The following is a 26,444-nucleotide window of genomic DNA, read 5'->3' on the forward strand; positions in this document are numbered from 1 at the left end:
TCAAATGCAATTGTTTATCATTCTGCAGCCTACCTGTTGGAGAAGGAAATGGCAAACCACTCCAGTACTCTTGCCTGGAAAATCCCATGGATGGAGGAGCCTGGTAGGCTCCAATCCATGGGGTCGCTAAGAGTTGGACACAGCTGAAGCAACTTAGCAGCAGCAGCAGCCTACCTGTAGGTAGGTGAGGAAGAACTTTTTTGTGTGCTATTCTTGCAACTTTTCTGTAAGTTTGAATGTATTTCAAAATAATAAAAATACTTTTGAAATTAGAAAATCCTGGGGAACCTTTAGATGCAGTTTGTTACATGAAAAGTCAGAGCATATATATGTGTGTATGCATTACTACTTTAAGATAGCATTTTCAGCTCACGTTTACTAAATGTTTTCTGTCTTTCATATTCCAAAGCTGGATGGCAGCTTTACATTTGATATGTGAAGTTCAAAAGATTTCAAGATGACAAAAATGTGTTCCACTCAGAGAACATTTGTATTCAAATAGGGTGAGGAATGTCAGAGCTAAAAGACATAAAAGCAGCTGCCTCTCTCCAGTCCTTAATTTAATCATGTTGCAGGAAAAATTATCTGCTTCAGAAATTATATTCCAGTGATAATTCTGTCTTGCATTTTTGTTATTATGAACTGATTCTCAGTCATCTTCCCCAATAGGTCATAAAGCTTTATCTCCACCTGCACTGTAAGCTTACCCAGTATCTAGGAAAAATTCCAACATCATTTAGAGATTTAAGCACTAACAATTGCTGCTAACTCTTGAGTTCCAGCTGCAATGATTAACCATTTGTTTCCAAGATAAAGTTCTTCCTGGAGTTCCTAATTTTAGTCAGATATTTGTCTCATTCTTGGCTACCAGAATTTAAAATTTCTTGGATTGGGCTCTGAATTATTTTTTCAATTTTCTTGTATCCCAAGAAATGGAATCTGCTGTAGAATCACAGTTTTGATGACTGAGACTTTGTAATCTTCTAAAATTCTTCCTAAATACCAACTGCTTCTCTGACTGTCTGAGTATAAAATGCTTCTGGATTATATACAATCATAATATATATCAGACCCATGTGGGTGTTCCATTTTTTTACATGGGGTTTTCCTGTTGTCAAGGGTATTTTTGAACTGACACAAGTGACTGGATATTATATGTTTTAGACTAAAAGTCTTATTTTAAATGTTTATCAATTGATATAGCATACAGCGACAAATCAGAAAGGATTGGCACCAAGCAACTAGAAAATCCACACTAACATATACAAACTGATAATTGGTCCTGCCCCAAACACCATGTTCTTCCTGCCATATTGAAATTTTCTCAGAAATTGAATTTCAATAGATCCTTCAGTAAGTGCAGGCTTATGCAAAGGGGTAATTCTAGTCTTAGGACCCAATTCTGTCCCTCATGACTCACCTCACATGAATCAATTGGACTTGCCTTACCATCTATCTCCTGGATACTGAAAAAAATATCAGCCTCAAGAAAATGTACTTAATTTTTTTAAAAACACACTGAGTGTTCTATTATAAGCCCTAAGAATTAATTTCAGGTTTATAGGAATTAGAAGAATTAGTTGAATACAAATCACAAAGAAGCATCCCACAATGAAGATGATAAGACTCATGCAGAACAAGTGACTTGGTCTCACAAAGTAAGTGTAAAAAGAAGAAAAGGAGGATCATACTGCATTAGAAGAAATATGATTTTTAGGTCTAGACTGGATATTGGTTTGGATAAACCCACTATACAAAGACTAGGGTGATTAGTAAAACATAATATAGTCTGTATTTTAAGAAAGATTAAATTTACTATCATGATAAAGTAGAGATATTTAATTTTCAAAATAAATTCCATAGTGTAAGGTATGATCTCATTTGGTCATATGACATATTTATATATAAATCTAGATGAATTTATAGAAGGTATTGATAGTTATAATTATTGGGTATTAGGAAAGTGTTCTAGATTAAGTTGTGTCCCTTAAAATTCATATGCTGAAGCCTTCAGAACTCCAATCTGGCTGTATTGGAAAGGAAGGAAATAAAAACTTTAAAAAGAAAATTGAAGTTAACAGAGATCTTAAGAATGGTACCCTAACCTGATTTGATTGGTGGTCTTAAAGGAAAAGGGAGAGACATCAGAGATCTGTTACTCTTTCTGTGTGTACCCAGAGGAAAGGCCATGTGAGGACTCAGAGAGAAGGAAGTCCTCTATAAGCCAGGGAGAGAACTCTGACCAGAATCCTAATTCTCTTGCACTTTGAGTTGGAACTTCTCAGCTCTAGAACTGTGAGAAAATAAATGTCTGTTGTCTAATACATTCAGTCTGTGGTATCTTATTATGGAAGCCTAAAATGACTAATACAGAATGTAATATGTTTGCATATTTTTGCTTATCTATTTTCTAACTAGTAAATAGTAACCATACTATAATAACAGAGATCATCTTTGAAAAGATAAAAATATGCATGAATACTCCCAAAATATGTTTTAGTAATATAAAAATTTGGTTCTGAAAAAGTGAGACCAGATATTAAACAGAAACTATTTGCTTGATCTCTTTTACCACACACTTTTAGGTGATAGTAGCTAACCCATGTCTTTAGCGAACACATAAACACAGAAAAATCCATGTATGTATGTACTCTTGTGAGCTTGTATGCATTTGGAAAAAAATTAAAGTTAATTAAATATTCTTTTAACTAGCAAAGTATCTAAATTGGAAAATATTTTGAAGAATGTAAATTACCAGGAACCTCTTGAGAAATCAGCATGCAGTTCAGGAAGCAATAGTTAGAATTGGAACAACAGACAATAGTTAGACATGGAACAACAGACTGGTTCCAAATTGGGAAAGGAGTACGTCAACACTGTATATTGTCACCCTGCTTATTTAACTTACATGCAGAGTACATCACGAGAAACGCTGGGCAGGATGAAGCACAAGCTGGAGACAAGATTGCCGGGAGAAATATCAATAACCTCAGATATGCAGATGACACCACCCTTATGGCAGAAAGTGAAGAGGAGCTAAAAAGCCTCTTGATGAGAGTGAAAGAGGAGAGTGAAAAAGTTGGCTTAAACCTCAACATTCAGAAAATGAAGATCATGGCATCTGGTCCCATCACTTCATGGCAAATGGATGGGGAAACAGTGGAAACAGTGGCAGAGTTTACTTTTGGGGGCTCAAAAATGACTGCAGATGGTGACTGCAGCCATGAAATTAAAAGACACTTACTCCTTGAAAGGAAAGTTATGACCAACCTGCTGCTGCTGCTGCTGCTAAGTCGCTTCAGTCGTGTCCGACTCTGTGCGACCCCATAGACGGCAGCCCACCAGGCTCCTCTGTCAGCCTATTAAAAAGCAGAGACATTACTTTGCCAACAAAGGTCTGTCTAGTCAAGGCTATGGTTTTTCCAGTAGTCATGTATGGATGTGAGAGTTGGACTATAAAGAAAGCTGAGCACTGAAGAATTGACGGTTTTGAAACTGTGGCATTGAAAAAGACTCTTGAGAGTCCCTTCAACTGCAAGGAGATCCAACCAGTCCATCCTAAAGGAGATCAGTCCTGAGTGTTCATTGGAAGAACTGATGTTGAACCTGAAACTCCAATACTTTGGCCACCTGATGTGAACAGCTGACTCATTGAAAAAGACCCTGATGCTAGGAAAGATTGAAGGGAGGAGGAGAAGGGGACGACAGAGGATGAGATAGTAGGATGGCATCACTGATTCTATGGACATGAGTTTGGGTAAACTCCGGGAGTCGGTGATGGACAGGGAGGCCTGGCATGCTGCAGTCCATGGGGTTGCAAAGAGTCGGGCACAGCTGAGCAATTGGACTGAACTGAAATACCAGGACAAAATATCTTTTACCTTCTTTGTATCTGAGTGAAAACCAACATATTTTTATACATCTTTCATCCTGAACAGTCTACATGTCACAAGTCATCATATTAGTCAGCAGGCTAGTCATCTATTATACTCTGTACTGCACATTTTCTATTTGTCCTTCCAGATCTGTGTTCATCGTTTAACCAGATCTCTGACCCAGGAGGCTAACCTCTATAGAGTACATCTACCCGGTTCCTTTACACTTGGCTCCAAGTTGAGTTTAGCAAATGGAAGACATCAAAAAATGATCAGCAGGTGAGATGAGAGAAAGATTATTTTCCATCACCTTTTCTGACTGGTAACTTGCTGGCAGTGACTGTATTCCATAGATGAAATCCACAGCTTCAACAGACCAGCCTCTCCTGAAGCTCAAAGACTTGCCAGTTCCTGTAACTACTTTCTTTTTTTGCCACTTCATGTTTCATTTCAGTTCAATCGCTCAGTCATGTCTGACTCTTTGTGACCCCATGAACTGCAGCATGCCAGGCTTCCAAGTCCATCACCAACTCCCAGATCATGCTCACACTCATGTCCATCCTGTCGGTGATGCCATCAAACCATCTTATTCTCTGTAATCTCCTTCTCCTCCTGCCTTCAATCTTTCCCAGCATCAGGGTCTTTTCCAATGAGTCAGTTCTTTGCATCAGGTGCCCAAAGTATTGGAGCTTCAGCTTCAACATCTGTCCTTTCAATTAATATTCAGGACTGATTTCCTTTTGGATGGACTTGTTTGATCTCCTTGCAGTTGAAGGGATTCTCAAGAGTCTTCTCCAACACCACAGTTCAAAAGCATCAATTCTTCGGCACTCAGCTTTCATTATGGTCCAACTCTTACATCCATACATGACTGCTACTGGAAAAAACATAGCTTTGACTACATGGACCTTTGTCAGCAAAGAAATGTCTCTGCTTCTTAATATGCTGTCTAGGTTTGTCATAGTTTTTCTTTCAAGGAGCAAGCATCTTATAATTTCATGGTTGCAGTCATCATCTGCAGTGATTTTGGATCCCAAGAAAATGAAGTCTGCCAGTGTTTCCATTGTTTCCCCAACTATTTGCTGTGCAGTGATGGTACAAGATGCTATAATCTTTGCTTTTTGAATGTTGAGTTTTAGGCCAGCTTTTTCACTCTCCTCTTTCACTTTCATAAAGAACCTCTTTAGTTCCTCTTTGCTTTCTGCCATAAGGGTGGTATTATCTGCATATCTGAAGCTATTGATATTTCTCCCAGCAATCTTGATTCCAGCTTGTGTTTCATCCAGCCCAGTGTTTTTCATGATGTACTTTGCATAGAATTTAAATAAGCAGGGTATATAGCCTTGACATACCCCTTTCCCAATTTGGAACCAGTCATTTCTCCATGTCTAGTTCTAACTGTTGCTTCTTGACCTGCATACAGATTTCTCAGGAGGCAGGTAAATGGTCTGGTATTCCTATCTCGAAGAATTTTCCACAGTTTGTTGTGATCCACACAGTCAAAGGCTTTGCCATAGTCTGTAAACCAGAAGTAGATGTTTTTCTGGAACTCTCTTGCTTTTTCTTCACTTCTTCACTTTAGGTTTAGAAGGAATAATAACTAGTTATCCCTTTTCTGTTCCCATCTTCATTCTCCATAGGCCTTGAATTAAATTTCCTTGGATTGCAGTTTAGTGCATCATTGATTTCCTGATGATAGCCTGATTTATATGTTGAGCAACTTGGGTATATTCAGAGTCATTCATTTCTGTTGTCAGGGAATAAATGAGAGAAGGGTGCCTTTTCTTGCGATATGGTGGGCTAGGATATTCCAACCAGCTCTCCCACTAGACATAATTTAAAATGCTGAATAAAATATGTAACAAATCTTGTTAATGGCATTTAAGTTCTAGCAAGAAAGTAAGGAATTACTAGATGAAAATATAGGTTGTGATGGGAACCCAGATACGTAAAGTAATAAAGCTGAGGGAAATTTATTAAACCTGGATAACTTTTTAATTTTGATAGCTTTGTGGGCTACAAATGTCAGAAGAAAATGCCCTGGGCTTGTCCAAGCTGGAGAGAAGAAAGTAGTTCCAAAAAAGAGACTCTTCCTCCATGAAGTAGGAACCCTAAAGGACAGTTCTCCCCACTCCCTCCCAAGAGGCCTACCATAGAGCAGAGCAGGAGAGGAGATACCCAAGAAGCAATAATACTAGGGTGACTCTAAAAGAATACAAAAAATATTGATAACTTCTAAAATAGTAGAGGAAAAAATATAGTGGAAAAACCTAAAATCTAAAAGAGATACAAAATAAAAGGAAAATACGTGGTACAAAGTAGAAACCCCAATCAAGGTGAAAAATATAAGCATAAATATGTTAGTAATCACATTAAATATAATAGAGTAGATGCTTCAGTTAAAAGATTGGATTGCATATAAAAAACAAATTATTTGCTTTTTTTAGGCATACTAAAAAAAAAGACACATAAAGTTTGAAAGTATAAAATGATATAGCATAAAGACACTGACTGAAAAAAAGTTAAAAAGCTAATGTAGCTAAATTAGTATCAGGTCAAATCAAATTTAAGACTTGCATTCTAGATATAAAGATAACTTTATTTGATAAGTATTTCAGCCAACCTGGAATATTTGATATATTTGAATTTATAAACACCTAAGAAATGACTACAAAATATATAAATCAAAAATTTATAGAACTACATGATAAAATAAATAAATTGATATTGTGGGAGATTGTAGTGCTCAAAATAAGATACTAAATATTTGAATGACCTTAGATATTTGGTCTAAAACCTGACATTTATATAGTACACACTGTTTTTACATTCTCATGGGACATTGATTATGTCCTGGATTATAAAGGAAACCTGAAAGAATTGAAACCATATAGAAATAAACTAGAAACAATACATTCTAACAAAAATTCACATTGCTTATCTCTTCCTCAGAAAAGTATGATATCCCCATACTACATAGCATTCATTAATAATTTCCTAAAGCATAGCAGAGACAGTCAGGGTAATTCCAACTGGAGTAAAATTCCAAAGGGCGCTCCATAGAGGAGGTGGCACTTACATGGAGTTTTAGAGGATATTGTGTCTTTATAACTTGCAAGACATATGTGGATAATATTGAATAAGATAATGGTGAGAAACTGTGGACACATGAAGGGAATGGCATGATATAGACACAGAAAGGCATTCAGGAATCTCTGGCAGTTTCTAGAATAGTAAATAACAATGGTCACCCATTGTGAAAAAAAGGATTATGAAAAATGATCTTTAAAATATAAAGGTAGGTTATGCTCTGATGGATTTACATATAAACTACAGAGTTTAGTTGGAACTTCCATAATTTGGAAGGAGTGACATATACTTAAGTGACATGTGATAAGAATGCAAGAACCTATAAAAATTGCTGAGAAACATCAAAAGTTGGAAAATACTTGTTAAAGGAATTTTGCTTAACAGTGTATATTTCAGCTTATCTTTAAGTCTTCCCAGCAAACAACCAAACAAAACTCTAGACTGGATCCAAGCTAAATCATTTCCTAAAATCAAAGCTGTCAGGATGGAAAGCTGGAAACTTGAGAAGTTCTGCTAAATGACAGATCTGTGTCACCCTCTGTAAACCCAACCTGTACTCCCTGGGAAACAGAGAATTGACTGTACTTTCTGTGGACTTTGGACAATAGGTTTCCCACCTATATTCACTCTGTTTAAGACCCTTGATGAACAGACCTTCAAAGTGATTTCTGAAGCTTTTTCTTCCTTTTGTCTGAGGACTTCAGACTGGCAGCTCATGAAGGCTGATCGTTAGTTCTATAGATTACTCTGTTGTCAGCTTCCTGCTCAGACTCCTAGGTTCACTGTGCAACTGGCAGCTTGAAGAGGCATAAAATTGGGGTATCACCAGTATAGCTTAGTGATTCCTAACATCTAGCTTGCATCTGTCACAAGATCTATCAGTCTTTCCTACAGCAGTCTAGCTCACTGAATTTTTAAAAGAGTGGCCATCGTACCTATATGAATGCTTTGTAGGAGTTGTCTGAATAAATTGCATTTTTCCTCATGTTCTCCTAGATATTTTCCTCCATATTGATGGCTAGACATTATTAAAGCCCATTCTGCTCTAAAATAAGCTTTCAATTCTCTTTTACTTCAGATCTACTAGGGAATTCTCTTTTACAAAGTCTCCAAAAGCCAAGCCACACCATATCACATCCAAAGTGAAAGTATTAGTCTCTTGGTCATGCCCGATTCTTTGTGACCCCATGAACTATAGCCCACCAGGCTCCTCTGTCCAGGGCATTTTCCAAGCAAGAATACTGGAGTGGGTAGCTATTCCCGTCCAAACTACTCCATTGCCTACTTCACATACATATATACACACGCACACACACAGCTCAAGATTTTTTTTTTTTTTTTTACCAGAATAGCACAACGTACTCCTGGATCTTTCACATACAGCAGCACTGAGGCTACACTGAACAGGATGATTAGTCTTAAATGTAAAAAACAGCAGTGCTAGACTTATTTTTACTAACATTTTTTGTTAGTGGATATCTCCTCAAGAGCTAATTTGTGTTATTTGCCAAAAAAATTGTAAAATCACCAAAGTTTATAGATAATATTTTCAGTACATCTTTTTCTCTGTTCAAGAAATGATAATAATAATATACACTTTCTTTAACAAATTAGAAATATAGATATTAAAAATTCATTTTAAGTATGTAAGAATTATAAACATTATCAGAAGAGATTAAATTTTTCTGATAAAAATATTTCTAACAAAGAACATACAAAATTGTGAATAGAGAAATAGGAGTTATATATAGTTATGTATGTGTGAAGACATATGATCTGAAGGTATATAATTCAAATTTACTTAGGTGAAAATTTCACACTAATGACACTAAGTTTTATGCATCATAGTAAGTTGTTTTTTTCAATTTATCAAAAGTAATTTAAACATATTAAAATATTTCTTCTAACATGATTCATTAAGCCTTCCACTCTGTATTATACTAATGGATTTTATACTTTCTCATCTAATTCTTTTTCACTGCAGTCATGGTTTTTAATGACAAGCTCAGATTGATATATGAAAATTCAAATTCCCAGCTATTGATTGACTCTCAAGGACAAAGGCTGACAATATATAATCAGTGAGTAAGACCTACAGAAAATAAGGTCATGGGAAATTAAATGGCATCAATATCTAATTATTTACTCAATACAAAAAATCTGTTTATATTTGGGCAAGAAATTTTTCTTCTGCTTGTTTTTCTATCCCTTATACAATCTTCTTAGTTCTCGCAGGACTTGCCACATAAATAACATCCTCTTCACTACACTTTGCTGAGTCTGTTTCATGCATGCAAATATTCTTTAGTTTAGTGTAAGTTTTACAGTACCAGTTGCACGACTTTTGCTTCTAAGTAACTGAAAATTAAACAAATAAGTTGACTATTAAAAAGGGAATGTATCAATATATATATGGTTAATTCAGTAGCTATGGCTTCAGACAAGGCTTTATTTAGGTATCAAATGATGTGGACAAGAGTTAGTCTGTTTCTCACACTCTCTCTTTATATTATTCATCTACTGCTTCCTCACCTTGGTTCCATTATCATGTATTATGCCTTTAAGGTCCTCAAAAGGACCAAAATATCCTAGAGCTATATGATTTCTTATTCAGTTCTACCATTAAAATTAGCCATTGCTCAAAGTCCAGAGATTGAGTCATGTCTCTGTTTGGCCAAATTTGCATCATCCTTGAACCAGCTGTCATTACATGGTTGATGTGATAAGCTGATAACTTGAGGCAATCAGGATCTCCTTCTACAGATTAAGATAGGAGGGACTCTGACTGTTTATTGAATAAACCAATCAATCAGTTAATTAAATCTGGACTTAAGTTTGATCTTTTCAATGTCTGATGCTTTTCTTACAAGAAAATTATTAGTATAGTGTTAATACATATTTTAGCAAATAGAGCTCATTATCAAAATTTGGGGCTAAGACTAGAACATAGAAAAAGCTAAACAAGAAACTTCTCAAGAACAACTTCTTTCCTATTTTGAGGACATAGTCTTAGCATTGTTTTCTATAGTTCCTACTATGTTCAATCAATAATCAGTTTAAGAGGTTCTCATTCTAAAAAATTTTTTAAAACCTGTCCCTAAGAAAGGGCAATTCAGAATGCATTCAGGGTCTTTTTTTTAAATTATTTTTTAGGCTTTTTCAAAACATATTTTTTATGCTTTTGTTGTCAGGAGAAAACAAATTAGATAAAATATGGGTAGTTGAGCCTCTGGGTCTAGACACAAAAATGGACCCCTCAAGTTGAATTTCACAGCCAACTAGATACAAATTTAACAATATATACAGAAAGTCTCTCCTTTAGTAGTCTAATGCTGAGGCTGGAGGCAGAAATAAGATGAAGCCCATGACTTTCATCCCACCACAGGTAGCTTAACTTAAGTTTTATCCTATGTGGTCCCAACAAGGCCTGACAAACTGCACTGCAGTATAAGAAGCATCTCTCCAGCAATGATGCGTAAAGACAGAGGGATTTTTTAGTCAATTGCAGGAATTAGGCTTTAATGCTTTCTACTAAAAAACTTCATACCCCAGATAGCTGACTGCTATCCACTGAATCTTGGCAGGCAACAAGCCTGCTGAAGCTGAAACTGAGAAGCTATGTTAAGCAAATTTTCATGAATGTACAAAATGCTTTATTTGTAAAGCTGCTTTTCTTAGTTGCAGTTCAAAATGTTTTTCTTCTTTTTTTAATCTCTCAGCTTGGTCAACTCTCAGTCTTTATAGAATTACTTTTGAAAAGCCAGAGAAGAGAAGTAAATGCTCATATCAACAGAAATAAATGTTTTTGGTTTTTTTGAGAAAGAATAATCCTAAACATGCCAATCAAACAGATTAAAAATGATCATGGGCCTTATAAAAACGATAAGACACACAGAAAGACATTAAGTACTTTACCATTATTTGGAAGTTCTAGAGGGCTGCAGGCACCATTTGTGGTTCTATCCTTTGGCAAAGAGATGAGTTTTGCAACAAGAGATGCTGAGATGGGCTGCACTAGTAGAGAGGTGAGGTTTGATCGGTTTTGTCTAAAGCTTCCATCTGTATTCAAAAGAGAAAAATAGAATCCTTAGCAAACAGAAATTAAAGACACTTGAAGAGCAGGTTTTCTATAATAAGTATTAGTGGTAAGTTTTTTTTAACTCATTTGTTTGTTTACTTCTTATTAATACTGTCTACTTGTTAAAAATGATCTGATATTTGATAATAAAAATTCAGTCAAATAGCATTATGTAATCTAGTTCATGATGGCAGATTGTACACAGACATTTGCTTCCATTCGCTACTGAAATGACAACAAAGGGATAGGAAAGCATCAGTCCACAGGGGCAAAGAGAATAGGAGACACGCTAGCAGTAAGACACTAGAAGCTGGAAAGCAGATGAGTGTCAACGGATGTGACAGACCCAGGAGACCAAAACATAGCCGGCAGAGTGAAGAAGCTGAAAAGCAATGCAGTTTGTATTGTAGAGCCCAGAAAGATTTGAGAACTGAAAATATCAGCTACCTATTAAAAGGGGGGTAAAGGAAGGGCTGAAAAGAGCAGGGATTGGTCAAATTCTGATTGCGAAGGAGTCTCTCCTCCTGAACCCCTCACTCATTCAGTCAACATGAACAGCGCCTGGTCCTCCTTCCAGTAGAGACTGTAAGTGGGACACTGAACAGGGAGACACCAGACACAGGGAAGGGTGTCTCTCATACTTTAAATGGGATGGTGTTATGATTGCTAAGACCCTTCAGATGTCTTGTTCTCATTGGTGCACAGAATCCTTCCTTCCAGGTGTGTGCATGTGTGCACGCTAAGTAGTAGCTTCAGTCATGTCCCATTCTTTGTGACCCCATGGCCAGGCTCCTCTGTCCATGGAATTTTCCAGATAAGAATACTGGAGTGGGTTGTCATCTCCTCCTTTAGAGAATCTTCCTGACCAGGGATTGAACCTGCATCTCTTGTGTCTCCTGCACTGGCAATCAAATTCTTTGCTACTGAGCCACCTGGGAAGCCCCATAGAAATATAAACAATGACTTTTTAATACAAAAATAAATATCATTCTTCAGGAAAAAAGAAAAAAGGGAAAATGTCAGGGTTGAGGGAACATGGAAACCTATGAAAGAAAATGAAATCTTTATCTTTCATAGTGGTAAGTCAATATAATGGATACAACTGAAAAGCGAATTCAACTATTAAATATACTCTTGAGAGGCAGTGAGATAAATATGAAAAATAGGTAACAACCAAAAATGTTGGAAGCATTTTAGTGCTTGCTTTGGGGATATAGACAAAGCAGAGAGAAACACAGGGAAGGATGAGAGAAGGTGACACATTTTTATAAATGTGTCTAAGCTTTGTTGAAATTTCTATTTATATTCATCTATAACTTTGAAAAAATAAAAATTAAATGAAAATAAGGAGAGAAACAACTATGGTGACACAAGCAAGAGAAAATTACACAAATATTCAGAACAAAGAGAATGAAAAGAATAAACTCTGCATAAGGAAAAAACAAAAAAAATACACTTTTATTCAGTTTATATATATATTTATACTGACTCAGAAAATGAAATACACAACAGAATGACTATCAGGCAGCCAATAACGTTTGTGAACACAGAGTTGTATTTTTCAGAACTTTTATTAGAGAAAATAATTGCCACAGGTTTTCTCAGAATTTAATTTGATAGGACTGCAGGGGGTGCAGAACTCAACAATACTGGTATCCAGGCTTCAGGAGGCAGATTATTAATGACACAATATGTTATGGAAGGCTTTCCTTAATTTATCATCAGGAAAACCACAAAGCTAAAACATATTCAGCTGTGGCAGCCACAGAAGTCATGGCTTTGAAGAAAAAGTAGTAAGATTTAAGCTTAGGTTCAGTTTTGTTGTATAAACACAAAGCTGGTCTCATAAGTTAGTACTCCTTTTCATACGGCTATACGACCATGCATTTTGACTATAATGTAGTTCATTGCATCCTAACCATTTTCATGTCAAAGTACTACGACTGGACACATACTTCACAAGATCAGAGCAAAATGACAATGTGGGAACTCTCGATCAAACAGTAGGAAGGATTTCAACGTGGCAATAGCAGGGAACTGAATCAAGTGTGCATCTTTCTGAGTGTGAGTTGTATGCCCATGAATCAAGCCCTGCGTGGCTCACACAGATGTGAGCAGCCATGCAGCCAGTTGAGGGCACCTGAAGGGGACTTTCAGACCGCAAGGAAGCTGCTGTCCCGAGTCACTGTTGCTTCATGCTGGTGCTCTAAGGCACAGACAGTGTGGCCCACTCAGCAAGCCAGCTGGGAAGTCCTCCTGTGATATAGCCATCTCACTTTGGCTCTCCCGGCATGCATTTCCTCCCTTAGCTATTGCCTTTGAAACTTCCAGTGTAGAGGGACAATGAGACAGTATTTGCAACAAACATGTGATCTGTTCTTTTGCAGTTTTCATGGATGTTAGGTGCTAACATGTTGCCAACACAAAATCAAACTTCTCAAAATGTTGCGTGATTTCACCTCTCCTCAATTCAAATACTGAACTTCCTTCAAGGCCCTTCACAATCTCAGACCTTATGTTTCCAATATTATTGTCTACCAGCCTTCTCCATACATCTTACACTAATACTTAAACTGTCCCCCTGCATATTCCGTGATTTATATCCTCCATGTTTCGCTTAAGCCATTTCTTCCACTTTATTTGCTTATCTCATGTATCACATGTCTGAACATCTCTGAAATATACACTTCCTTCAAAGCTTAACTCATTTTCTATAAGAAACTTCCTCTGACACCTTCAGCTCTATGTGATTTATCTGTACTTTTTTTTTTCAGTGCTTGGCATTTCTAATTACCTGATCACTATGCAAAAATACTTTGATTTTCTCCTCTAAACTCCTTAAAGAAAAGGAGCAAGTCTTTCCCATTATTACATAACACACAATATCCAACACATTCCTAGGATCATAATAAGAGCTCAGTAATTAATGGGGTAAGGAAAGGAAAGGAAAGAAAGGAAAAGGAAACAAAAGCAAGAAGGCAGGGAGGGAGGGTGAATTAACAATTCCTTGAAAAATAGTTCAGTGTTTCTATCTGACTGATTGTCTAAATGTCTATAAATTGGAGCAGAGGTACAACTGAAAGTTAATCAGAATTTGATTAATCCCATGTTTGTTATATATTAGTGCTTTCTTGCAAGCTAACTACTCTCAAAACCTTCAAAACCCACCCACTCCTATCAACTCACTAATTAACTGTTCCGGGTTACAAACAGTATTTATATAAATACAAACAATATTTATATAAATAAAATTATCTTTGAGACATATTTTTAAGTTAATAAAAATTAAATAACTGCATTCCTCTTTTTTCTCCAGAATGTTATATTAAGCATCTGAAACAATGCATTTAAAAGTTAAATATGAGTGAACCCTAAACAGTAATTGAACAAACCAACATCTTTGATTTTTCTGTATTGTATGACTAATAGACTTGCATTAGTTTTGAAATATCTGAACTAAGTGGTTCATTAATTTTTCACCTTCAGCTTAATGGAAATTTGACAAACAGTTCACTTTGAAGAGCAGGTACTAAAAGAAGGACTTTACAGGAGGACATTAACACTAAATTACAGATGAAAGTTATTAAAAAACTCATTTGTTGAAGAACTAAGAGAATTTAATCTACTTGTATGATTAAGAATAAAACCAAACACATGTACCATTTTTACTCAGTTATATTTTAAAACACTTATAAACTATAAGAATCCATTAGATGTGAGCTGAAAATCAGATGGATTATGTACCTTGACACAAAGAGTACCATCCAGGAAATATACCACATAATATTTTAGCACTTTAACTTTTAGATTGTGGCATTTATATCATACCTTGTACATTTTGTATGCTCAATAAAGACTGACACTACGTTTTATTTTAGTAGGTATCTAGTTCTTTCCTCACTTTATGAACTCTTTGTAACTCAAATAAAGATCCAAATTCATCCTTCTCATTCTAATCTAATCCTCAATAAAATGCCATGTGCATACAGCAGAAAGAAGAAACTGGATATACAGAGTCCCAAAATTGACTCCATTATTGACTCACTGTTTGAAAAAGAACAAATAAATAATTTCACTATGAGAAGATTGTCATCCCATCTACTACATCTGAACAACCAAGGTAACACTGAAGGGTTGTGATTACATGATTGACTGAAATAAAAACAATACAAGAGCTCAGAGGTCTAGAGCCAAACCACAGTGGCTGAAATGTAGACGTGAGGTTAAAAATTAGTAAAACGGTTTCTCATTGTACATATGTAATAGGCTTTTCATTATGCCTTTTCAAATCTTTGATGCCTACTTCAAGCCCATCTGTATATAAAGAAAATATATTAGCTGTCAGCACTTTTGTGTGGTGAGATGCAATTCTTTTCAGCTAAAATGAAATGTTTGTGTATACTGAAAATGCCAATCACCTGGGGCATCAGGAAAGATAACCCTTAAGAGACCAGAAGTCTTAGACACTGGGATCCTCAGAATTAAAGCACTAAGAGGAGAGATGAAGTAAAGAATATACTGATAAATAAAATTAAAAGGGCCTTGTGTGGCTCAGACATGAGGATGCACTGCCTTTGAGGAGCATAGCATGCCTTCCAAATTGAGGTATGTAACTTCACCCTTAGACCTGACTCGTGTGTGTGTGCGTGTGTGTGTGTGTGTGTGTCCATGCTACATGATATAATAACCATAGACCCTACAAATCCTTCATTATTCAGTGCATAGTCTTCAGACAAGCAGCATGGGCAGGATTCCTTAGGTGGCTCAGTTGGTAAAGAATCTGCCTACAATGCAGGAGACCTAGGCTCAATCCCTAGGTAGGGAAGATCCCCTGGAGAAAAGAATGGCAGACCACTCCAGTATTCTTGTCTGGAAAATTCCACGGACAGAGGAGCCTGGCAGGCTACAGTCCATGGAGTCAGAGTCAGACTCAACTGAGCGACTAAACCGTCACCACCACCCCAGCCCTTCTGAATCAGAATCTGAAGCCTAACAAGATTCCCCAGGTGATTTATATGCACATTAGATAAGCAATGACCTACCATCATTACATATTTAGCTGTTGCATAATTTATATAATTTTCATAGCAAGGAAGATATAAAACAAAGCAAGATGAAAAGGATGAAGAATAATAGACTATGTTTGCTTACCTTACCCCAAATTAAGGATGACAGAGTCTGATTATATTAATAAACTCCAAATCAACAGTGCTCTCAGAAAGTCTCCTTCAAAATGTGTAACAAGTCTGTGCATGTGCTAGCACTAAACAGTAACTTTCAATTGGACTGACAGCATTTTTTTTTTCTTTTGGTTCTGACCTTTTCTTAAAGATAAATTTGGTGATGTAAAAATCAAAACTATATTTACAACACTTTATTTCAGTCATGAATAAATATTAAAATAGCTAACTGATTTGACTTTTTCTTCATTTTCAAGTATTCTAATTCATTATAGTAAAAAACTGACAAATTGAAAGTATAAATACTTCCCACTTGCCAGACAACCAAGCAATCAAAGAGCTTAAAAAGCAGAGATTTTAAAAATATATTTTGTGGTACACTTTTATGAAAAAGACTCAGCTATCAAATGAACAAGCTGATTTCAGCAATATTATCCCTGAATATTTGATTTGACTTTCTCCAGAGGACTGCCACTTTGACAGAAATCAGACCATTAAATAACTGTCATGAATGCTTTTTCACTTTTATCATAGCTTTCTAAATTGACAGTGATTTCCCTGAGATGATCAGTGCACTAAATTGGCTAGCCATTTTGTTATCCTTGTAAATACAGCTGATCCTTTATTATTTCAGTATCTCATAACCTGCTGGTTCCATCAAGCTAGTCAAGTTCAGCACTGTGTTGTTCAGGTTATGGATAAAAATGAAATACTTAACATTTAAATGTGCTTTGTGCTACACAAGTTCTCAGAGCACATACATGTTCTCTGTGTATACATCCATGCATATACACACATACATATATGAACATAAACACATAGTTATTGTTAAGGAAATAGGGTTTGTATTACTGATGGCTACTCTCACAATTAAAGTGAAAGTGCTTGTTTCATTGATATCGTCATTCAGTCACTCAGTCGTGTCTGACACTTTGTGACCCCCTGGACTTCAGCATGCCCCACTTCCCTGTCCTTTATCATCTCCCAGAATTTGCTCAAACTCATGCCCATTGAGTCAGTGATGCCATCTAATCATCTTGTGCTCTGTCATCCCCTTCTCCGCCTGTGTTCAATCTTTCCCCAAACCACAGTCTTTTCTAATGAGTTGGCTCTTCCTATCAGGTGGCCAAAATATTGGAGCTTCGGCATCAGTCCTTCCAATGAATATTCAGGATTGATCTCCTTTAGTATTGACTCGTTTGATCTCCTTGAAGTCCAAGGGACTCTCAAGAGTCTTCTCCAACACCACAGTTCAAAAACAGCAATTCTTTGGTGCTCGGCCTTCTTTATGATCCAACTCTCACATCATACATGACTTCTGGAAAAACCATAGCTTTAACTACATGGACCTTTGTTGGCAAAGTAATGTCTCTGCTTTTTACTACACTGCCTAGGTTTGTCATTGCTTTCTTTCTAAGCCACAAGTGTCTTAATTTCATGGTTGCAGTCACCATCTGCATTGATTTTGGAGACCAAGAAAATACAATCTGTAACTGTTTTCATTGTTTCCCTATCAATTTGCCATGAAGTGATGGGACCAGATGCCAAGATCTTCATTTTTCGAATGTTGAGTTTTAAGCCTCTTTCACCTTCAAGAAGCTTTTTAGCTCCTCTTCTCTTTCTGCCATAAGGGTGGTGTCATCTGCATACCTGAAATTATTGATATTTCTCCCAGCAATCTTGATTCTAGCTTGTGCTTCATCCAGCCCAGCATTTCTCATGATGTACTCTGCATATAAGTTAAATAAGCAGGGTGATAGTTTACAGCTTTTACATACTCCTTTCCCAATTTTGAACCAGTTCATTTTTCCATGTCCAGTTCTAACTGTTGCTTCTTGATTAGCATAGAGGTTTCTCAGGCTGCAGGTAAGGTGGTCTGGTATTCTCATTTCTTTTAAGAATTTTCCACGTGGTCAAAGGCTTTAACATAGTCAATGAAACATGAGTAGATGTTTTTCTGGCATTCTCTTTTTCTTTAAGCCCAGAGCTAACGATTACACCACAAAACAACACATCTTGCTCAAGGGTGTTTTTCCTTAAACTCTGTACTAATGATTATATAACAACAATGTATCCTGTTCAAGGACATGTTTCTCCTAAGCTATGGTTTTTCCAGTAGTCATGTATGGATGTGAGGGTTGGACCATAATGAAAGCTGAGCGCCAAAGAATTGATGCTTTTGAACTGTGGTGTTGGAGAAGACTCTTGAGAGTCACTTCAACTGCAAGGAGATTCAACCATTCCATCCTAAAAGAAATCAGTCCTGAATATTCATTGGAAGGACAGATGCTGAAGCTGAAGCTCCAATACTTTGGCCACATGATGCAAAGAACTGACTTATTGGAAAAGACCCTGATGCTGGGAAAAATTGAAGGCAAGAGGAGAAGGGGACGACAGAGGATGAGATGGTTGGATGGCATCACCGACTCAATGGATATGAATTTAAGCAAGCTCCAGGAGTTGGTGATGGACAGGGAAGCCTGGCATGCTGCAGTCCATGGGGTCACAAAGAGTCAGACAGGACTGAATAAACTGAACTGAACTGAAAAACCTTCTGAATAATCATTTTATCTTAAAATGTTTGCTGTGGTAATGGGTCTAATAAGACATTTCTATGTTAGTTCTAATCCTGTTATCTTAAAGTGTATGTCATGGAAGTGGATCTGCTAAGACCTTTCTATTGTTAGTAACCAACTGAAAATGTATATAAGGCTTTGATGAGACTAGCAAGTAGGGCACTCCCAACCCCCTCCCCCACCTACTTGTGATGTCTATGTAAGAAAGCTTTTTGCTCTCCCCTTTTAACTGTAATAAACCTCTGCTACAAAAAGCTCTGAGTGATCAAGCCTCATCAATAGTCCTGAAGCTAAATTCTCTTCTTTGGAGTTTACATATATGACAACGTTCACCATAAATTGTCAATTCTGTAATTATAATATTCTATAGAGTTGGTCAATTCTAAATTATTCTACTGCTATCAAAATCTTCAGGAATAAATTTGTACATTAATCAACTTTTATACCCATGAGGGTTTCTACAAGGTTACTACAGATAAATCAATTTGGGGTAGGAGAATATGTAATTATTTTTATTTTTATTTATTTTTGGTTGCTCATGGCATGTGGGAAATCCCTGATTTCCTGATCAGGGATCCAACTCACATCTATCAACCTGCATGGAATTTTATCCACTGCGCAGCTGGGAAATCTGTGAATATGAATATTTTTAATTTTATTAAACCCTGGCAAATTGTTCTGCAAAGTGGCTATACATATTTTCAGTATGTAGCATTACAGAATAGAACTCACATTCCCTATCCTCCTCAAACCTTCTAAATAAAAGAAACCCCATATGTGAAGGCCCTGAATAATGAAAGAACACGGTCTATTGAAGGAAGCAGGAGATTAAGCGTGACTGAAGTGATGTAAAAGAAGGTCACAAAATCACAAAAAATCTTAGGACATGAAAAAGATCTTGTCTGTATTTTAAAAGAAATGTAATCAGTTAAGTTTCTCTGTACTCTCCAGGGCATTTGTGGGAAAGTGAGAAAATTGAAAAATATAGAAATGCCAAAGGAGTGATAACATATATGATACATACACACCCATATTTTCATGATCTACAAGTCTTCAGTCCTACTGCCCTCTCTCCATCCTTCTCCAGAAGGAACTAATATCATGAATTTGGTTTGGTTAAGCCCTTTGAACACATGCTCTGTACTTTACGTCACCATAATCATTCAAAACAGTTAAATCTCAAAACATGTTGAGTGGGGAAAGAGACAAATGCAAATAAATAATATGCAGTTTATTCAGTATCCTATAAAAAACCATAATGGAAAAGAATTTTAAAAAGAAAGTATGTATATATATATATATGTAACTGAATCACTTTGCTGTAGAAATGAACACATCGTATATCAACTATAGTTCAACAAAAGAAAATTATAAAGAACAGTAGAAGCACTAAAAGTTTTATATAGAAGAGTGTGGCATAGTCAGATTTGAGGTTTTGAAAGCTCATTAATAATTTGTCAGAGAATGAACTGGAAACTGTAGAGAGGAAAGAGTGAGATCAGTTAGCAGGTAGTTGCAGTTGGCTAGACGAAAATTAACATCGCCTTTGATCATGGTCCCTCATAGTTCAGTTGGTAAAGAATCCGCCTGCAATGCAGGAGACCCTGGTTTGATTCCTGGGTCAGGAAGATCCCCTGGAGAAGGGATAGGCTATCCACCCACATTCCTGGGCTTCCCGTGTGGCTCAGCTGGTAAAGAAACTGCCAGCAATGCAGAAGACCTGGGTTCAATCCCTGGGATCTTCCCCTGGAAAAGGGAAAAGCTTCTTACTCCAGTATTCCGGCCTGGAGAATTCCATGGACTGTATAGTCCACGGGGTCACAAAGAGTCGGATACGACCGAGCAACTTTCACTTCACTTGATCATGGTGGAGATAGTGAAGATGGAGAACAGAAATATTTAGAATTCATATAGGAGGTAGAACTGCCAAGACTAATTGGAAATACAAAGAAATCAAAAGAGTCCTAAAAGTCTAGGAAACTTTTGCATTGATCAATTCTCACGTTCCACAAGCTTAGCTAATTCTGACTGAACTCCTCCCCCCACCAACTCCCCCTCACCCCCACCCACACACAGCCATCCACTCAGATATCTCTTTGCCTTCCTGCTCCAGTATAAATTTTCTGAATTGAAGAGATTTTGTTGGATGACAAGCAATAGTAATTGGTCTAGGGACCTGGCATTTTGTTCTTATGAAATGAAGTCTGGGATCTTTGAGAATATTCATACTTTTACACAGCAATAATTCATTTTTCATTTCAGTATTGTAAATCAGAGAATTTTTCTCTCTTATTTTTCAAAAAGCACTTTTCTTGACATTCTCTTGTACTCTAAATACATGCTAAAGTTACAAATGTGTCACTGAAGTCAGGTTGCAAGCCTTTATAGACTCTATGATCAAATAATCAGGCCGTGTCTAGAAGAGTAAGATGTAAAATAGAGGGCTGGAAATCTTGGGGATGCTGGAAATATTATATATCTAAACATTACTGATAATTATACTATAAGCATGAAACATTTGGTAATTTTTATATTTCAGATTAGTGACCTTCATGTTCTTCATTATAAACATGATTTTTTTTTAAGTGGAAAAGATTGGATCAGGAAAAAATGCTCCATATAAATACACAGGAAGAGTTAATATGTGAATGATATTAAAAGTCCACATCTCTACAAAAATAAGTATTTATATAATACTCTACAAGAGTATCAAAATAATGGCATAAGGAACATTAAGCAGCATTTGAGTATAGGTGAAAGTCAGTTGGATTACTTGAATGTTTTCATACCTGAGATGAGTGGTATAAAACTAGTCAAATTTTGATAATATGTCTACTGGAAAAGGATAAAGAAATGATGATCAGTCTGTAAAACAAGAAATCTAATATTTTTTAGAGTATAAAAATGTATATCAAACAAAATGATGAGCTAGTCAAAGACAGAAACAAAATTATTTCAAGTAATGAATACCAAGTAAACTATCACCTTCCACTGTTGTGGAAATATACTTGTATTGCTCTGGAAGTTTGGCAACATGAATATGTTTTATAATTGTATTGCTTGAAAGGTATATATGTATATATATATTATATGGTATGTATATATGGTCTATATTTGCCTAGGATCAGCAATTACAATAATATATGGGGGAAAGGGAGTGAATTATTTAATAAGTATATCAGTGTTTCAAAAAAACCAAAAAAATTATTTTTTAAAACTTTATTTTATATTCTATTTCCATGAATTTAGGGTATTCAGGGTTCTTAAGTGTTGAGTGCACAAATACCATTGCACTATGTTATGTGAGAATCAACCCCAGAAAACTACTTGAAACAATTTCTTTTATCCGTGTTGTTAATTTTAAAAATAGGCTTTCAGGAGTTCTTTTCCTAAGTTGATTCAGCACATAGATTCTTTCTGAGCCTTAAAGTGATAAAGCAGGTGGAGAGCAGGACATAGTTATGGAGTAAGCTCATCAGTCACATTTTTTGTTTGTTTGTTTGTTTCATTTTGTTTTCTGTCATAAGCCTTAGAGGACCAGAAGTGAGGATTTGGGGTCTTAAATGCCTGATAGAATTCAAAACCAGTCTGACAATCTTTCAAAACTAATTACCTCCTAAAACTCATCTCAGGTCTGAACAGGGCATCACGTCACCACAAGGTTGTTCAGGTCACAGTGTCAATGCATCCCATATCCAGGGATGGTTTCTATCTTCACAAAATGTGGCACATTCTCTGATACCCTGTCAGCTGCACAGGTGCTATTAGAGTGATTCAGCTGCTAATTATTTTAAAGCAGCAAATGTGTATCAAGATGGAAAGTTGAGGGGAAGGAAAAGCATTGTCAGTAGAAATGATAAATGCATGTTCATTATACCACAGATATTGTACTCTGAGCTCTGCGAGTGGGAAAGAATATGGTGGGAATATGATTTTATCATAGTTAAGGTTGGCTTACTTTGTAATTGCAATCACAGATTCAAACAGTAATTACCTTAAAACCAGTGGTCATAAATACTGTAACACTACAGACCTGTGTGCACTGTTGCAAATATATGTATGCATGCTCATTTAAGTCTATGTGTGTGAGTGCATGGGGAGGAATCTGTATGCAAAGAAAAAGAACATGGGAAGGAGGATTGATAAAATCCCCATTTTCAGTGGGCCTAACATTATAGAGGTGTAACAGTGACAAAACATAAGTTATTGCAGAACCACAATAGTCTTCACTTGGCCACTGAATATCAGAAGTAGCATTTCAGTTCTCTGTGACAGACCTTATGCTTGCTCATATTCCAGAAGACAAAAGTCTGATGTTGTTGATCTCCATTCAACTGTATCAGTCTCAGAATTCATCCCCACCATGGCAATGAACACTTTTTCTCTCAAGAGTAAATGAAGGGGTTGACTCAGAGGATGATTTAAATGCATCTTCATTCTAACAACTATAATATTTTAGTATTTCCACATATTAGCTACAATATAGATGATTCTATGTCTTTATTTTCAAAATTTCTAAAAATTGCCAGAAAACATTATTGTTAACAAGATGGAAGTCATGTTTCCATGCAGTTTTATAAGGTTTTATCTGGAATCTTACGATTTGTCATCCTAAAACACAATTACAAACAGAAATGAGAATCATGGATTGAAAGGCCTGTGGGGCCAACTTATAACAAAAATGTGTAAATCAGAACCTCTCTCAGTTCAGTTCAGTCACTCAGTCATGTCTGACTCTTTGTGATCCATGAATCACAGCATGCCAGGCTTCCCTGTCCATCACCAACTTCTGGAGCTCAGTTAAACTCATGTCCATCGAGTCGGTGATGCCATTCAGCCATCTCATCCTCTGTCGTCCCCTTCTCCTGCCCTCAATTCCTTCCAGCATCAGGGTCTTTTCCAATGAGGCAACTCTTTGCATGAGGTAGCCAAAGTATTGGAGTTTCAGCTTCAACATCAGTCCTTCCAATGAACACCCAGAACTGACTTCCTTTAGGATGGACTGGTTGGATCTCCTTGCAGTCCAAGGGACTCTCAAGAGTCTTCTCCAGCACCACACTTCAAAAGTATCAATTCTTCAGCACTCAGCTTTCTTTACAGTCCAACTGTCACATCCATACATGACCACAGGAAAATCCATAGCCTTGACCAGACGGACATTTGTTGGCAAAGCAATATCTCTGCTTTTCAATGTACTATCTAGGTTGGTCATAACTTTCCTTCCAAGGAATAAGCGTCTTTTAATTTCATGGCTGCAGTGATTTTGGAACCCCCCAAAATGAAGTCTGACACTGTTTCCACTGTTTCCCCATCTATTTCCCATGAAGTGATGGGACCAGATGCCATGATCTTCGTTTTCTGAATGTTGAGCTTTAAGTCAACTTTTTCACTCTCCTCTTTCACTTTCATCAAGAGGCTTTTTAGTTCCTCTTCACTTTCTGCCATAAGGGTGGTATCATATGCATATCTGAGGTGATTGATATTTCTCCTGGCAATCTGGATTCCAGCTTGTGCTTCTTCCAGTCCAGCGTTTCTCATGATGTACTCTGCATATAAGTTAAATAAGCAGGGTGACAATATACAGCCTTGACATACTCCTTTTCCTATTTGGAAACAGTCTGTTGTTCCATGTCCAGTTCTAACTGTTGCTTCCTGACTTGCATATAGGTTTCTCAAGAGGCAGGTCAGGTGGTCTGGTATTCCCATCTCTCAGAATTTTCCACAGTTTATTGTGATCCACACAGTCAAAGGCTTTGGCAGTTCAATAAAGCAGAAATAGATGTTTTTCTAAAACTCTCTTGCTTTTTCAATGATCCAGCGGATGTTGGCAATTTGATCTCTGGTTCCTCTGCCTTTTCTAAATCCAGCTTGAACATCAGGAAGTTCACGGTTCACGTATTGCTGAAACCTGGCTTGGAGAATTTTGAGCATTACTTTACTAGCATGTGAGATGAGTGCAATTGTGTGGTAGTTTGAGCATTCTTTGGCATTGCCTCTCTTTGGAATTGGAATGAAAACTGACCTTTTCCAGTCCTGTGGCCACTGCTGAGTTTTCCAAATTTTCTGACATATTGAGTGCTGCACTTTCACAGAATTATCTTTCAGGATTTGAAATAGCTCAACTGGAATTCCATCACCTCCACTAGCTTTGTTCATAGTGATGCTAAGGCCCACTTGACTCACATTCCAGGATGTCTGGCTCTAGGTGAGTGATCACACCATTGTGATTATCTGGGTCGGAAGCTCTTTTTTGTACAGATCTGTGTGTTCTTGCCACCTCTTCTTAATATCTTCCACTTCTGTAGGTCCATACCATTTCTGTCCTTTATTGAGCCCATCTTTGTATGAAATGTTCCCTTGGTATCTCTAATTTTCTAGACGAGATCTCTTGTCTTTCCCATTCTGTTGTTTTCCTCTATTTCTTTGGATTGATCTCTGAGGAAGGCTTTCTTATCTCTCCTTGCTTTCTTATCTTTCCTTGCTATTCCTGGCAGCTGCGTGGGCACAGGAGGGCCTAGAGGAGCTACTCCACATCAAGGTCAGGAGGGGCGGCCGTAAGGAGATACCCCTTATCCAAGGTAAAGAGCAGTAGCTGTGCTTTGCTGGAGCAGCCGTGAAGAGATACCCCAAGTCCAAGGTAAGTGAAACCCAAGTAAGATAGTAGGTGTTGCAAGAAGGTATCAGAAGGCAGACACACTGAAACCATAATCACAGAAAACTAGCCAATTTGATCACATGGACCACAGCCTTGTCTAACTCAATGAAACTAAGCCATGCCGTGTAGGGCCACCCAAGATGGGAGGGTCACGATGGAGAGGTCTGACAGAATGTGGTCCACTGGAGAAGGGAATGACAAACCATTTCAGTATTCTTGCCTTGAGAACCCCATGAACTGTATGAAAAGGCAAAATGATAGGATACTGAAAGGGGAACTCCCCAGGTTGGTAAGTGCCCAACATGCTACTGGAGATCAGTGGAGAAATAACTCCAGAAAGAATGAAGGGATGGAGCCAAAGCAAAAACAACACCCAGCTGTGGATGTGACTGGTGAGAGAAGCAAGGTCCAATGCTGTAAAGAGCAATATTGCATAGGAACCTGGAATGTCAGGTCCATGAATCAAGACAAATTGGAAGTGGTCAAACAGGAGATGGCAAGAGTGAACGTCGACATTCTAGGAATCAGCGAACTAAAATGTACTGGAAAGGGTGATTCAACTCAGATGACCATTTTATCTACTACTCCAGGCAGGAATCCCTTAGGAGAAATGGAGTAGCCATCATGGTCAACAAAGTCCAAAATGCAGTACTTGGATGCAATCTCAAAAATAACAGAATAATCTCTGTTCATTTCCAAGGCAAACCATTCAACATCACGGTGATCCAAGCCTATGCCCCAACCAGTAATGCCGAAGAAGCTGAAGTTGAAGTTGAAGACCTAAAAGACCTTTTAGAACTAACACCCAAAAAAGATGTCCTTTTCATTATAGGGGACTGGAATGCAAAAGTAGGAAGTCAAGATACACCTGGAGTAACAGGCAAATTTGGCCTTGGGGTACAGAATGAAGCAGGGCAAAGGCTAATAGAGTTCTGCCAAGAGAATGCACTGGTCATAACAAACACTCTCTTCCAACAACATAAAAGAAGA

At 37.1% G+C, this 26,444-nt stretch overlaps 1 protein-coding gene across 4 annotated transcripts in view; it reads right to left on the reverse strand.

The window, feature by feature from the left end:
* Positions 1-26,444, reverse strand: part of NAALADL2 (N-acetylated alpha-linked acidic dipeptidase like 2) — a 1,648,032-nt gene that overhangs the window by 499,915 nt on the left and 1,121,673 nt on the right. For all 4 annotated transcript variants that reach the window (XM_069559730.1, XM_069559739.1, XM_069559749.1 and 1 more), the window contains one exon: positions 10,881-11,024. In XM_069559730.1, the coding sequence (XP_069415831.1) occupies positions 10,881-11,024 (144 nt within the window). The remainder of the gene's footprint in view (positions 1-10,880; positions 11,025-26,444) is intronic.

Source organism: Ovis canadensis, chromosome 1, assembly GCF_042477335.2.
Source record: "Ovis canadensis isolate MfBH-ARS-UI-01 breed Bighorn chromosome 1, ARS-UI_OviCan_v2, whole genome shotgun sequence".
NCBI lineage: Eukaryota > Metazoa > Chordata > Mammalia > Artiodactyla > Bovidae > Ovis > Ovis canadensis.